Below are 15,943 nucleotides of genomic sequence, written 5' to 3' on the forward strand. Positions count from 1 at the left end.
AGAGCCCTGGCCGCTTCTCTGCGCTGACTTGTGGCACCAGCCGCCGCCAGCAGTTTCAATGCCAAAGACCAATTCTGTTGAGATGCTTAAGGGCTCCTGGCGGTAGACGTACTCTATAGGAAATGCCACATGGTGGAGGAGAGGGGAAGAACCAGACCCCAGGGGCAGGATTTCAGCACTCCTGAGAAAGTTACAGTGCATCGCCACATTTTCGTTCGTTCGTTCGTTTTTCTTTAGAAGAAGATAAGGGCATCAGTTTAACTCTTTTATTAGGCTTTGGAAGAGCGGCTGAGGGCTTTTGCTGACGGCTCATGACTCACACGGTCGGTAGCTTTCCGGCTATCGACTGCAGCAGGACGGCAGGACGTGAGTGAGGCATTTTACAAACCAGCACGGAGGCCCAAAGCCGTGAGTCACAGTGCTCACCAAGTACCAGGCTCAGTCCCGCGTGCCTGTGTATTTGTGTTCCCACTGTCAGAGAGCGGGGCTTTATGTTCCTCACATGTTAGATCTGCAATTTCCTGTGGATTCCGGCACTCCCTAACGACCCATCCCACGGAGGTGTCTGAAAGCTCCTCGGATGAGCTCCCATCTCTCTCCTGCTCCGAAATGACGCACCTACCCACGGTGTAGGGTGCATCACTCGAGACAGATTTACAGTTCAGCCCTCCCGGCAGACAGGAGGAGAGATCTGCGTGGAATATAAATTCAAGAATGTAATTCTTTCTCAAACAAATAATCTGCTCCCTTTCAAATATAATTAATGTTTTGATAGTGCATCTCTTGTGAGAGAGAGATACAAAAACAGAGGCAACCTCTTGGATCTCTGTTTGTATATTTGCAACGGGAATTTACAGTACCTATCTTGTGAATGTGACAGATAGAGTGTTTTAAACATCGAGAAGGTTTATTTATTAGCACAACTACAGCAGGAAACTGATATGTCTCTGCTATCCCCCGTGCCCATTCGGTGCGTGTTTTAGTTGCAGAGGAAATGGCATTGCGGTAGGCTGCGGTAGGACGGCACTATTCTTGCTGCGGGACAGGGCTGTTTCCCAGCCGTCTGACGAGCCCTGACCCACGGGCTGGCAGCGCACCCCTCACCTTTTCGTCCGTTCCCCTCTCCCCTCCCCGCTGCTTCCGCGGCCCCTTTAGCCCCAGGAGAAGCGCATCTCCTCCCGACTGCCGGCCCCGTCCGTACCGGTCCGTGCTTCAAGTCATACCGCCTGAATAAAGCCGCGCTGGGAATGAGCAGGACGTCAGATGCGTGTTAAATACTGATATATGACCTCATGGCTCATTAGTTATAGATCCGATATCCAATCCTGCGAGTGAGGGATCTTTTCTTTCCCTCTCTTTCTGTCTTTTCTTCTCCCCGTTTTCTTTCTAACACCACTCCTAGAGGAGTGGGCCAGACGTGATTTTGATCTGCTTAGGAAAACGAAGTGAACGACGTTTGTTCCTAGTGACCACTAGATTGCTGCTAAGCCCCGGCACAAAACTGCCTTGGTAAACTAATTCAGTTTAATTCTACACTTTAATTCAAAATGTTACAAACACTGGAGACTGGCGTGAAATTAAAGCCGCCAGTTTAGTCCCATCCTATGGGTCATGAAGGGCCAGATGCCACTTCCACTGGTACCAGAGGCCAATTTACCATCCGTATCACTGGACATTGCATTGGGTCCCGATTACACCTGTAGTCCAGGAATTAATGTGTTTTAGCTTGCCATCTGATGTCATATTATGTTTGAAAATTCGAATATTAAATGGAAAAACGTCATGGAGAAATTTTTGAAAAACTTCTGAAACATTCAGTTTTTCAGCTGGGGTGGTCTTGCCCCATTTCACTTAACATGGTGTTGTCAGAGGGCACATCCAAAAATGAGTTTTCCAAGAGAGAAACAAATAAGCAGCTGGTTTGGAGGTCTTCAGCAACAATGAATGTAGGTAATATGAGTCACTAAATAACCACCTAATTCCATAGAATTAGTCACTTAAAGTTTGCAGTTGCAAAATAGTGCCAGGCCCTGTTGTGAAGGCAAAGATCTGGCCCTTCCATGACACTTCTTCTGAAGGCAAACTCCAGTTTCTCTCTGGAATGTATAGATTCTACATAGGTTAGCACCGGTCAGTGCTAACAGCTCCCCACATAACAATAAGATAACTTGGAATTGGTGCATCTAACATTGCACTCGTTTTAATTTTCTGGTAGGTGTTTTCCGGATTTACCTGGTCTAGAATGTCCTGACATTGTGGCAGACACCTGGGCACTGTGGCAGATAACTCCGTTCAGTACACTGTTACCAGCCTCAGCCACCAAGATCCAATTAATTCGATGTTTGCCTCCAGTGATCTGTGAAAAAACATACGGGCAAGGGAACAAAGAGAGGAAATATTTACCACAGTGATCTGATAATATCTAGGAAAATGTCAAATACCCGCATTTAAATTCATTTCTTGAAAATAATACGAAGAGAACAGAAGGAACTTCAGTATCTTTGGGATGTGCAACTGGTCCATTTTTTTTTTTTTTCTTTCTTTCTTTTTTTTTCCCCCTCCAAAGGCTGACATAAGGGACGGTCGCACTTACGTTCAGAAAATATTGTTATTTTTCTTAATGGGGAAAATTGGACTCCCGCGACTTAGATCTGTGGTATTTAGAAGTGGAATGGAAATTGGACTGACACCACTTTGCACTTTAACAATCGGATTTCGTCAGGGTACAAGTTGTTTGTTTAACCCGACAGCTCCGTGCACCCCGTCGCACGCTTTTACACACTCATTAAAACGATTATTCACGACCTGTCGAGTGTTTTCTCGTTCATTCACAGGAAAGACTTAGCGCTCTGAGATTCGAGCGCGTACGGTCAGCTTTAGCACGGACCAAGGGGAGAGATTACTTATCTCTGCGATCATCTGATGCGAGGCCGCCTTATCTCTGCAGGTTGCAAAGCAGCAGTTGCTGGAGGGGGGAAGGGGGGGGAATCAGAAACAACTAAACTTGCCGAAAGTACGAGGGAGAAGCCAAGGGCTCTCCGCTGAGCGGCATCGCGGGCCGATCCTGTTCCCACTGCCCAGCTTGCACTCCGGACGGCTAGGGGAGGCGGTCCCCCCCGGCAGGCTCGCACCGCCCGTACCTCCCGCCGGCGGGACGGTTGCGCCAACGCTGCAGAAGCGGAGGAAGGAAAGCGGCGAAGAAATGGAGCCCTCCTCGAAACGGTCGCCACAGAAAATGCCCAGCTCGAGGGGAAAGAGCTAAAATATAGGGCAAAGTGTCATCCTTCTGCGAACTGGATAGTCCGCAGAGACCGGGGCGATTGCTTTTGAACAGACTTAATCACTAAGCAACCTAAAATATCTCCTTCTTTGGAGAGCTCTTTGGAATGCCAAGCTTTCCTTTTTCTTTTGTTTTTCTTTTCTTTTTTTCTTTTTTTTTTTTTTTAACTTTTTTTCCTTTTGTTCTTTTTTTCTTTTTTTCCTCTGATTCCTATACTCAGATCACCTCCGAATCTCAAATTCCATCTCTAAGGAGAAAGCTCAGGGCATCACAGTACTGAGTGCCTCGCGGTTACAAAGGCAGACCAGGGCTCGGAGCACGCTGTTTCCTTCCCAGTCTCTATGGATCCAGAAAAACATTTTTTATTTGGAAAATATCTCAACAGAATGCCCCTTTATTTAAATGAACCGACCCCGAATACAACAAGGGATTTTAATCTGAAACGGTTTCCTAATTGCTCGAAAGGCAAGCACGTATAAGTAATTTGTTAAACTTATTGGATTGCAATAATCCACTATCAGGTTAGCTAAGAATGGATCTGTCAAGTGTGTTTCCCAGCCTAAGCTCTTTCTTTCAAACCAATCTGGTATAATAATTAGCAGACAAAGAAGTCGAAATATATAAACAAATAGCTCAGGTTCCTCATAAATAAACAGAGTGATCAATTGCGCTGCTCGATTATTGATGAGAAGATCATCGATTTGACTGCTCCAACCTGCAATCAGAGAGATCTGTGTTTAATTATCAGTACTTCTACCTTAACTGATTTAATAACAAAAATAGAGCTCACACAGCCTACCCTTCCGCCTAAATGCAAATGATACCGATGACATAACTGAAGACAACTTACGCTTCCCAGAAAACAAACAACTTTGCTCACATAGAACAACCAGCGAGCGGGGGAAGCGGCGCTGCCTCCCCAACGAGTGCCAGGGGACGTTTCAGAAGCAGATCGAGCAAAGATACTCATGCATGTGTGTTCACACACATATGTGTAGCCGTATAGATTATACGGGAAGAGGTTCATTGATAAACAACAGTGCGATTTATATTTGCGTAATTCACACTGTTTTCCAGCGGACCCCTGCGAGCGAACGCACTCAATTCGCTAACAAAAACGCACTGGTACCGTTCCGGACCATCGTGCTTCTCTTCACCACATGTGTGATTTAGACACCCAGAAGGAGATTTCTTTATCACTGGAATGTTTGGAAATCGCCACCTGTGAGCCGTGGCGTGATAAAATTTGCGGTTATGCGATGTGCTTTTAACAGCTTGAATAATGGTCCCAGTTTCCTTTCCTTGGAATCTGTGGACAGCCCGAGCCCACGGCCCCGCGGGCGCCACGCCCGTGCCTGGCTGACTGTGCTCTGTGTGCTGGGATCGCGAAACGAGGGAAAACCTGAAGTGCTCATAGAACAGCACCGGGATTTTTGCTTCAAAAGAGCAGTCCGGGAACCGGTGAATATTGCCCGTGTTTAAAACTCAGAGGTAACGCAGCCTTTGGGAAAACGCAGTTTATTTTTATTCTAAAAACAAAGTTTTGCTTATTTTCTTGAGAAGGCAACTACCTTGTTTTATTTCTCCTTTTTAGACTGTCTGCCACGGTTGGGAAAGAATGCCTCTGTTTTATTCCTAGACGGGCGGACTTCGGAAGATCTGTTGGCAGCTCTCTATCTGTCTGCACTCGGATGCGCTGAATTTATCAGAGTATCATCCTAAATGTTTGCAGCCAGTTTGGTTCTGGGTGGGAGTCGGGCGAGAAGGGGCGGAGAGAGGCTGCGAGCACTTTTCCTCAGCTAAGGAACAGCGCGGGGCGATGGCTTCAGCCGGAGGGACCCCGAGACCCGGCGGAGGCCCCAGCGAGGCCCGTCCCGGAGGCTGCGTCTCTTTCCATGTGTCTCTGCCTCCCTGAGAGAGATTCCCTTGCGAAAGCGATCAAGGAGAGTTCTGCATTTCCCCTCCGCGGAAACAGGCCCCAGAGAACTCGGGCTGCTCCGGCTTGAGCGTAGGAAGTTGAGGGTTGTTGGGCTTATTCTGTTTGTTTGTTTAGGGGGCTGAGGAGGTTACTTGATTTATCCCTGGAGCTCGGAATTTGGCGTCTCCGCGCAGGGGACTCTCATCCCGGTTGCAGCTCAGGCAGATCCCCGATGGGGGCTGTATGGGAGCGATGCTCGCCCCGACGCGGGGTAGCAATGGCTGCTCTCAGAGCTACCCTCGCTGAGGCTCTCCTCCCAGATCATACACACTCGGAAGGCTCCTTACAGACAGTGCTATTGACACGGGCTGCTACGGGCGCTCCGTGTCCATTCCCTATCTGAGAAGAGCAAATCCTCTCGTCCCAAATGTAATTTGCAAGCCTGGGGCTATGGTCTACTACATGATGCTAGAGGAGAAATTCATGTATTCATTTGATCTATTCATTTACCTATCTATTCATTTATTTATGTTGGAGGTTTGTTTTGTTTTCTTTGTTTTGGGGTGTTGGGATTTGGGGGCTTGAGTTCATTTAGGAGATTTTTTTTTTTTTAATTCGGTTTCTCATGTTTTATTTTGGCCCTGTGGGTTTCTCTACGCTGTTTCTGGATGGAAACATCCTGGATCGGGTCACGGGAAAAGGATTTAACTGTATTTCCCTCCAGCACCATCTCTCTCTCTGCAGCTCCCACTACGCCGAGCTAAGGATACTTTGCACCATTCCTCCTTTCCGAAACGCAAGGAGCCCAGTTCCCTCACAGCCCAACGACTCCCTCACAGCGCGGTTCTCCCTGCGGGCAGCGGTTGCAGCTCAAGGCCCCGTGCACCGCTACGCGGCGGCCCGACTCCGCGGTTCCCCGGCGGCGACCGCAGCGGGGCCTGGCTCGGCGCTCTCCCGCTATGCAAGAGCGCCCCCAGCCGCGGGTCCGCAGCGCCGTACAGCGCCGCCCCCGACCCTCAGCGCCCGCAGCAGCGCTGGGTCTGCGGCCAAGGGGCCCCGCTGTCCCTGGGGCGCGGCGCTAGCCGTGGGAGGCAAACGGAGCCCTGCGGGAGCTGCGGAGCTGAGTGCACGCCTTGGGCTCTGTGAAGTTGCCGCCTGCATACGCTGACTGCCCGAGGTTAATTGGGAAAAGAGCAGGGAAGGTAAAATCTTTCACCGAGGGGAGCGAGGGGGTAGACAAAGCTCTGTCGGGCCAACGAAGCAGAGACAAGCGGGGACAGGTGCGGGCAAGAGAGGACACAGAGGGCATCGTCTCCGCGGAAATATCGGTGACTTAAACCCATGAGTTCAACTTTTTCTTCTGTCCCGAGATGTCGGTCGGCTCGCGAAATACCCGCAGAGCAGCAGAGGGAATTCGGGCAGCGGGCAAAGCCTCGGCCACTCGAAGGTTTCCGGGCCCTACCCTTGCCCTGGGGCTGCCGCGGCGCTGCGCAAGCGAACCTGCACCCACCGGGAGCGGCTCTGTGCATGCTGTCCCACGGGGCCCTCTCCTCACTTCTGGCATTCCCGAAACTATTCGCACAACGCCCGCAAGGTGAAGGAAGCCCACCTCTGTTTCTTTAACGATGTGTTCCGACCCCAACCAAACCATTCCTTCCGGAGCCCGCCCGGCCCGAGTATCGCCCGCCCCTCTCTCCACGCACAGCGCGCACCGAGCGCGACTCGGGCCCGGAGCCACGAGCGGAGATCCGCACTCACCGAAGCCGACGGAGCGCCCTTCCCCGCGCCTCTCGCATCTTCTCCGGAGGCTCCGAGAGCGGACACAGCCCCGCCCCGGGCTGGTGGTGGTTCCTCCGGCGTCGGAGCGAGCGGAGCAGCGACAAAGCGTTAATAAAGGAACTAAAACCTGGAGAGAGAGCGGGAGAACTGCTAAAGCGGCGAAGAAAGTTCCAACTTACCGATGGGAGCGAGGGGGAGGGGAGGCTGGGGGAGGAAACGGTTCGAAGAGAGACCAGAAAATAAAAAAAATAAATAAATCCTGGCGTTAGACACACGCTTTGCGGTGTAAGAGGTGCTGGGGAACCCCACCCGAGGACGAGGACGGGGGGCAGCGCCGCTCCGCCACCTCCCGGTTCCCCGAGTCTAGGGGGAAACGGGGCCACACAGAGTGGTGCGGGGCGGGCGGCGACGGTGGGGTCCCGGCTGCGGAGCGCTGCGCCGAGGGCAGGTTCTCCGGTGAGGCAGCAGCGTGCGGGAACTCCGCCCTCTGGGCACAGCCGCACAGCCCAGCGAGCAGCCGCAGCCAGCCCCGAGCCCGCTGCTGCTCTTCACCTTCACCTCCCGCTCCCCCGCTCCCGCCACGCCTGACCCCGTCACCCAGGCGCTGCGCTGGGCGGGGGGCGGGGGGCGGCACGGGGAAGTGTGGGGCAAAGCCCTCCGAGGGGTGCTACGGGGTGCGCGGGTGTGCGTGTGCGCATCCCCAGATGTCGATCGCCCTTCTTGAGATCTGTACTGTGCAATAGGTACGTGTCTGCACCTTCCGTGGGACTGGTGTGCTACTGAGAGCTACGCAATATATCCTAATGGCGGTGCAGATCTGCAGTGAGCTTTCAGAAGGGAAAATATCAACAACTAAAGAAATTCTTTTTAAAAAAAGTTATCACTTCTCAGTGCACTTTTTCAGGCAGAGCTCCGGTACGTTCAGGCCAAACGCAACTGGGTTCAGAGGGAGTTTTGCCTGAGTGCCGCTGCAGAGCCCACGTTAACAAGAACGATGCGGGGGTGTACACCTGAGCCTCAGCTCCTGCCACAAACCCTGAGGAGTAGCTGAAGGAGTTCTAAAGGGCGCGGTGACGTCCCCTCTACAACTCTTTTTTTTCTCTTTCTCTCTTTCTCTTTCTTTCTTTCTTTCTTTCTCTCTCTCTCTCTCTCTCTCTCTCTTTCTTTTTCTTTCAAAACAAAACCCCTATCACTCCCTCAGTGGCTTTATGCCACTTCAGGCAGAATATTTTATATACTCTTTGATTTCTTGAGAGCGTTTTTGTAAGATAACAGATACTATTTTACTGATTTTTTCAAGTCTGTCAGAAAAATAGTCTCTCTGTACCCTACTTTGGATTCGAGATATAATTTATTATCTCTCACACGCGTTTGCGAACACAGTCTTAAAACTGTAATTGGAGGTTTCTTGATGAGCAATTTTCTTATGGTACCATCTATGCAAACAAAGCTAATCGTCTCAGCCACCAACTCGAGAAATCTAGAGTCCAAACAGGCAGAACGGTACGAGTAGGGAAACGCGGAGAAACGGCTCTGAGACACGGCAACGCTCTGCAATGAGCGTTACAAAAATCCTGAGAGCTCTGCCCGAGGGTCTGGCACGTAACGCCCCATGGAAATGAGGATCAGATAACAGAATCATGGCTAGATATGAAATGAAATGAAATGAAATGAAATGAAATGAAATGGAATTGGATGGAATAAAATAATAGAATAGAATAGAATAGAATAAAATAAAATAAAATAAAATAAAATAAAATAAAATAAAATAAAATAAAATAAAATAAAATAAAATAAAATAAAATAAAATAAACCTCACATTCTCTACCAAAAGATTCTGCATAAAGAACAGCTTCTCAGGCACTCTCAGCTAACAAAAGATTTTCTATGCCTGGAAGCAGGTAAAGGTGAAGGTGTATTTTGGGCCTTAGCAGCGCTGCTACACCCTGTGACAACCTCAGTATTTTTTCCTCCCGAAGACAGTCTCATTGCTGACCGTAAGTGCACAGAGATGTGCATACATTGCAGCTCTGCCACCAGCACTTCCCCCGTACATGGAAGAGAGGGAGAGGTGCACCTGAAGCTCTCGGGCAGCTTTCGGCTGCGCTGACCCTAGTGCGGAGTGCTCAGAGCCCACTGAGATGAATTCTGCGGAGCCATCCATTGGAGTCTCCTTTCTGGGAGTAATAATGCATCACGCTTATCTAATTAATGCTATTAGCCAGCCCCAAACTGCCATGGCTGAGATTGTGCCTTCCTCCAACCACACTCCTCTTTTCCCCTTTTTAGCACACTCTCAGCAGATTTTTTTACGCTGCAGTCTAAATAATTCTTTAAGTATGTGCTATTGAGTTACCTGCAGTATACAACCGATTGGGAGTGGTAAATAATAAATCATTCCCTTTGTCAGCTGCGGCAGATGCGATCCTTTTAATTTGCTTAGGCACAAACGCACAGAGAGTGGTCCAGAGACTCCAGGAGTTCCAATCACACCTATTTCACTGTATTATTTCCAATGGCCTCGTTGCAAAGCAGGTTTCTTCCTTTCTTTTTTTCAGTTTTTGCGATCTCCTATTTTAATGACAATGGAGGGAAGGCCGGGGGGAAGGGCTCTTCCAAGTGGAGGTATTACCTTTTCCTCCCCAAACAAAGAGGCCCTTCTCTCACGGCGGTGATTAATTTGGAATTGCAGAGGTGAGAGTGGAGCAGAGAATATCAAGAGTTTTCTCCGCGGTCCCCCACACAGCGCGGGGCCGGGCATCCCAGCTCCCAGCAGAGGCCTTCGCTCCTCTCGCTTCCGTGCACATTTGCCTGCATCTGTTTATTCATCACCTATTTGGGGAAGATTTCTCCTCCCTCCCCTCATTCTATTAAATACTCTCATTTCGAGAATTCAGATTTCCTATTGCTTCTTCATTCACTCTCAGATTTATTTTTTTTTTATCTCCTTTTTCTTCCTCATTCCTGCCTCCCTCAGCTCAGCTCTTTCAAGTCCCCGCGATACCATCTCCGAGCCCCGCATTATTTCCCGGGGCCCATTGTAGTGGCTGCCGCTCAGTGTTACGAGACCAGAGCTGCCCCAACACCGCAAATGAACAGCTCCGTTCTCCGCTGCGGGAGCCAATTAGCTGCTAAACCTTCTGCACAACTTTTCTAATTATTTTCAACAGTTATGGCTTTCATAGGTCTCCCTAAACTGACCAAGAAAGGATTAAATACTCCTTAAAATCAGTCATCACATTGCCTCCTAAAATTAATGGATTGGTTTTCTGTACTCGGGTTAGTTTGCTCGGATTTGTGCCAGCACTGTCCTTTGCAGGCTTAGTGCAAAAACAGGCCAGTCCAGAACTTTGTATTTGAACAAATCCACACTCTCCCCTCCCCCCCAGCCCCCCAGTACATTTCAGTCCATGCCCCAGCACTGCATCCTGCAGGCCCCCAGCCGTCTCAACACTGCTCAGCTCGGCCCGGCCCGGCCCGGCCCGGAGCGATGGCTCCCAGTGCCCGGTGCAGTTCAGCGCAGCCTGGCCCAGATGGCTCATCCTGGCCCGGCCACCGCTGGACGCGGGTCAGGGGAGGAGGAGGAGGCTCGAGCTCCCCTTACAATCCTGTGCAAAACGTCCAGCCCAAGGTTAGCAGCATTGAAAGTCTGTAAGTACAGAGCACAGACACTTCCGGAACTGCGGAGCTTTCAGATAAGGATTGCATTTAATACACGTACGCAGCATAGCTTGCCAAATTTGATCAAGTCATTATAGGAAAGCTAATATGTATATGTATATATACACACATTCATAGTTCATATAGCTTCACTTATCATACAGTAGGAATAACGCCTTTCAGATGGATAATTCTTTCAGATCATACCAAAGATTGCAAATAAAATAAAATAAAATAAAATAAAATAAAAATTAAAAAAAATTAAAAACCAACCCCAAAACAAATAAACAAAAACAAAAAACATGTTCTTAAGAAATAAACCATGTACCTGCACTTTTTCCTAGCGCGTTACATATATATGTATGAATATATATGTACATATCTACATACATTCGAAGACTTAAGCGTGCTCAGTGTCAGACCGCTCAGCACGACCCCCGCCTTGCACCGCCATGCTCAGGCCCTGCACCTCACGTGGGGCCGTGGGGTATCGCTAAAACCCGCTCCTTTCTGTCCCCAAGCGTTGTGGTTAAACACGAGGTGATGTGGGGGTTGGAGAAGGAGCGTGTGAAAAACGGAGGGCCGCTGGGCTAGGCAGCGTGCTGACCTCCCTATAACTTTAAAGCCTCAGGATTTTTAATTTTAGTTAATAAAAGAGACGAAAAAACTATCAAGTATATATGAATTTAGCCTATTTTTTTTTTTTCTTTTTTATTTCTGTGTGTTCATAGTAAACATTTTTGTAAGTGACAAACACGGGCATATGACCACAGTATCACAATCAAGAAATTTTAAGACAACATTAACAATCACTCAAATTTATGCGGCATTTGCGCAACACAGGTTACATATTTGCAAGGTTTACCTATAAGTACAATAGGTATTAACATTTCACTACATTTAGGAAAAATAAAAAATAAAAAATAAAGGTGACCTGTTAGTGACCACATACATCAAAATATACACAACACAAACTGAAGGCAATCAGTAATTTTGTCCCCTTCGGAATCATTGGAACGGGCAGTGCTGCGAACTGAAAGAATGCGGCTGCTTTTAAATTACTCCGTACACTGAGTGCATTTTCTAAAACCCAATCTTTGGTCTAAAAGTAAACAAACAAACAAACAGGAAAAATAATAATAATAATTAAAAAAAAAAAAAGAATTAAAAAAAGAAGAAGGAGAAGAAGAAATCCCCCCCCCCCCCCCCCAAAAAAAAAAGCAGTTAGGTAAAGAAAAAGATAAAATTATAAATGGCCAAAACGTAGTTTTTGGGCATCTCTCAGTATGAATCTGCTTAAATACAAATTACACTTCTTTTTTATAGTTTTCATAAATCTAGTGGCTTTTTTCAAGGTCTGCACCCACCGACATATCCATGATAACTTATAATACTGCAAACATGGAGAATCTGGCGGCTTTAGAGATGGACTTTTCGTATTTGAATAGGAATCGCGAAAGCAGTCACTATTAGATACACATTCTACTAGAAATTTGTCTCCCAAACTCCATAGTCTACAATGTAATCTCCCCACATTGCACCTCGCTGACACTCCTCACCCTGGTGGCATAATAAACAACCCTAAAGACTGAACAAACGTACAGAAAATGGGGGACTTAATAAAAAATACCTGGGCTTTTTTGTTTTTCTTTTTTTTTTCTTTTTTCTTTTTTTCTTTTTTTCTTATTTTTTTCTTTTTTTCCCTCTTTTCAATCATCATTTACAACGCGAACGTGTGTAAAATGTTCACTTACAGTCTGATCCCATGGACGTTAATGTATTAAAGGGTTGGAAGAAGACCCCTGATTTTGATGTGTAAAATAATCGGAGAGTCCTCCAGAGAGTCCCGTCGTGAAACTCGGCAAAGAGGGTCTTAGGGACTCGCAGGGCAGGGTGGAAGGTGCCTGCGGCGATGTGGACGAAGAGGCGGCCCTGGCCGTCATCGAAGTGCTGCTCTGAGAAGTCATTGAGGGGTGAGGGACGTGGGGGAAAAAGTAACTCGTCTGTCCCGCCAGGAGGTTCACGGAGCAGGGATTTAGGGAGTAGGTGCCGGAGCAGGGGACCGACAAGCCGCACGGCACCGAGGCGGCCAGGGCGGCTGCCGTGAGGTGGTGAGTGGCGTAGGGGATCTCCCCGTTGACGAGTCTATCGACGCTCAACCCGTTGGACGTGGAAAAGGAGTGATTGTTCCCTAAGGAGTTCTGAGTCAACACCGAGCTGTAGGGCATGGGGTGGCTGGGGTAGGCGGACGCGGTCCCGTTGTAGCTCAGCGTGCTGCTGGCCCGCGGGTGGTGCAGGGACAGAAAGGGGGACATGGGCCAGTAGAGGGACCCCGCCCGGTCCATGAAGGTGAGGCCGGTGGAAGTGAGGCGGGCGCCGCGCTTGAAGGCCAGCTTGGCCCGCGAAGTGGTGGAGCGCCGGCGCAGCTTGCCCGTGGTGCCCCCGATGAAAACGTCGTCGCTGGACGGGTCCAGCATCCAGTAGTTCCCTTTGCCCGGGTCGTCGTAGTGGCGGGGCACCTTGACGAAGCACTTATTGAGAGAGAGGTTGTGGCGGATAGAGTTCTGCCAGCCCTGCTTGTTTTCCCGGTAGTATGGGAAGTTTTTCATGATGAACTCGTAGATGCCGTTGAGCGTCAGGCGCTTCTCGGGGCTCTGCCGAATGGCCATCATGATGAGCGCGTTGTAGCTGAACGGAGGCTTCTCGTACTTGCCGTTCTTCTTCTCGCCCTCCTTGCCGCCCTCCCCGTCCTTGCCCCCCTCGGCCGCCCCCTTCTTCTCCTCGGCCGCCTTCTCCTTCTCCTCCAGCTCCGCCGCCGCCGCGCCCGCCTCGCCTTTCCCCGCCAGCGCCTCGGCCTTGGCCGTCTCCAGGGCGCCGGCGGCTGGCGGCGGCAGCAGCAAAGGCGCCTTCTCCTCGTCCTCGTCTTCGGCCGCGGCGGCGCGCTGGGGCTGTTGCGGCGGCGGCGGGTGGTGGTGGTGGTGGTGGTGGTGGTGGTGTGGATGGTGGCTGTTGTGGTGGCTGTGGCCGCTGTGGTTGTCGCTCTGCACGGCTTCGGGCACCAGGCTGTTGATGCTGAAGGAGGACTTGGGCAGCATTTTCACTTCCTTCCTATCTCCCATGTCCAACATCACACGCTGCGCCGAGGGGGCGGCTGGCGGCGGCCGGGGCCGGACGGGCGGGGGCCGGGCGGGCGGCGGCACCACCGGCGGCGGCGGCGGCGCGGCGGGAGCGCAGCGGCAGGCGCTGGCACGGCATGTAGCACGGGCGGGGGACGGCGGCAGCGGTCACCGAGCGGAGAGAGCCGGAACGAAGGGGGAAAAAAGAGGAGGAAAAAGGAGTAAAAGAGCCCTCTAAAAACCAAACAACAACAACAGCAAAAAAAAAAAAAAAAAAAAAAAAAAAAAAAAAAAGACCCCAAGCCGCACACACACACACACACACACACACAAAAAAAAAAAAAAAAAAAAAAGCTACTTCATGGTGCCGGTTCCCCCGGTAAAGCGGTGTAGGGGGGAGGACGCGCCGCGGGTCGGAGAAGAGCCGGCTATACGGAGCGCCCCGGCCGCAATTAATTTCAGAGCTGCAGACACGCACCGTGGCTGTAAAAAATTTTTTGGTTTAACCTTTCCCACCGGGCGCCCAATCAGCGGCGGCGGCGTGCAGGAGCGTCCTGCCTCCCGCCGGCCAATGGCTGCTCGCCGACACGCCCACACCCCCCGAGGCCCCGCCCCCCTCGCCGCCGCGGCTCCCGCGGCGCAGGGATACCGGTGCGGGGCGCATCACCGGCCGTGCTCCTCCGCGCGACGGCACTAATCCCCTCGTGCCCAACCAACGGCGCTTGGTTCCGGGGTTCCGTTCGGTAACTCCTCCGGCGGAGCAAAGTTGCCCCGACCCTCCTTGCCACCGGGGCGGGAGTCGGACGGGAGCCGGGGGGGCGCGCCGTCCGCGCGGTGCCGGAGCGGAGGTACTACTTGGCGAATCCCGACGGCGCCCGTCGGCAGTGTGTTCCTGGGCCCCGCCGCGCTGTTGTTATTTATTTAACCAACGGGGAGCAACGAAACTCAGCCGGAGGGGTCGGGACGGCGGGGCGGGCGCCGAAGCTGGGACTGGGCTGGGCTGGGGCTGTGCGGTGGAAGGGCTGGGGCCCGATGTGGCGGCAGCAGCGCCGGGCGGGTAGAGGCCTCTGGCCGAGGCCTGCGGAGCAGCAGCACCGCCGAACGCATTAAACGCCCCAGTACCAACGGGAGCCCTGCGGGCTCCGACGCGTCGCCTCCGTCGGCCCCGGTGGGGCTCAGTGTGTGGGCCGCAGGAAAGGGAACGGGGGCTCCGTTCCGGCCGTACCGTTGGTTCAGGGGCTCACGGAACGGGCTGCGCGCTGCCCGGGCTCGGTGCTGCTCTCCCGCATCGCGGCGTTACCGCTGAGAGTACGGGCAGAAATGAGAATCGGCCCCGAAACAAAGCAAAACGAGCCCCGCGGCTTCCTCGCGCTGAAAGGAGAAGGGAAAACGTGAGTGATAGAGTATTGGTTACGTTTCAAATGAACGCTGTGCAACACAACGTACAGCCGGTGCCTGTCGCTGCGTTCAACCACCCAAAGTTCATGTTTGTCCCGCTGGAGAAATGGTTCCGTTGAAGTGTTAACACCCGCAGCCCTGCCCTAGCAGTGTGTCCCGGGAAATACAGTGCAGATCCCGGTGCAACCACCACGGCTCTGTGTCTTTTCTGTATGCGTTTGTGAGTATGTGCGTGTGTGTGAGAGCGGCTGTGAGAAAGAGAGGGTAAATCCCTACAACAATTGCTGTGGATGGGCAATAAACAATTGCAGTTGGGCATGGCACGATCTATGTGCGTTGGATTAACCTCGCTTGACCTCACCACAATTGTATTTATTTATCCAATTTCGTAACAGGTTGGTACTGACCAAAAAGAAGTAGAAGTCAATGATCAGCTACCTTCAGCTTTTTCTTTTTTAGGCTTGTTGTTGTATTTCATTTTATTTTTTAAATATCATGATAATTTGTAATTATTTCCTTGCACAACACTGAAGCCAATTGATGGGAATTCCTGAGGAAGAGTGCAGTGTGGAGGATGTAACAGAGCTCTGTGGTGCTGGGGTAAGAGAAAAGGTAAGCTTTGTGCATATTATTATGGTTCTGGTGGGCAGTAACCAATGTATGTCAATGCAAGATCCCATCGGGGCGGCTGGGCCCTGTGCATTTTCCTACTCGGTCTAGCATGTAATGATTCGGTGTAACCGGATTCTTGAGAAAGGACAGGTTACGTAAACATTTACTGCTGTGGAGTAA

At 50.9% G+C, this 15,943-nt stretch overlaps 2 protein-coding genes across 2 annotated transcripts; both read right to left on the bottom strand.

Moving 5' to 3' along the window:
• Window positions 1-365: 365 nt before the first annotated feature.
• On the bottom strand, window positions 366-9,141 carry LOC140253305 (uncharacterized). The gene is made up of 6 exons (XM_072338821.1): window positions 8,999-9,141; window positions 7,253-7,523; window positions 6,957-7,104; window positions 3,009-3,169; window positions 2,233-2,356; window positions 366-691 (listed from the first exon to the last, which is right to left on the bottom strand). The coding sequence occupies exons 1-6, from the start codon at window positions 9,139-9,141 to the stop codon at window positions 423-425; spliced, it is 1,116 nt and encodes a 371-aa protein (XP_072194922.1). The 3' UTR covers window positions 366-422.
• Window positions 9,142-11,316: 2,175 nt separating this feature from the next.
• Window positions 11,317-13,827, bottom strand: FOXG1 (forkhead box G1). The gene has a single exon (XM_072339068.1). It carries the CDS (start codon window positions 13,763-13,765, stop codon window positions 12,410-12,412), a length of 1,356 nt encoding a protein of 451 aa, XP_072195169.1. The 5' UTR covers window positions 13,766-13,827; the 3' UTR covers window positions 11,317-12,409.
• Window positions 13,828-15,943: the final 2,116 nt, after the last annotated feature.

Source organism: Excalfactoria chinensis, chromosome 5, assembly GCF_039878825.1.
Source record: "Excalfactoria chinensis isolate bCotChi1 chromosome 5, bCotChi1.hap2, whole genome shotgun sequence".
NCBI classification, from domain to species: Eukaryota; Metazoa; Chordata; class Aves; order Galliformes; family Phasianidae; genus Excalfactoria; species Excalfactoria chinensis.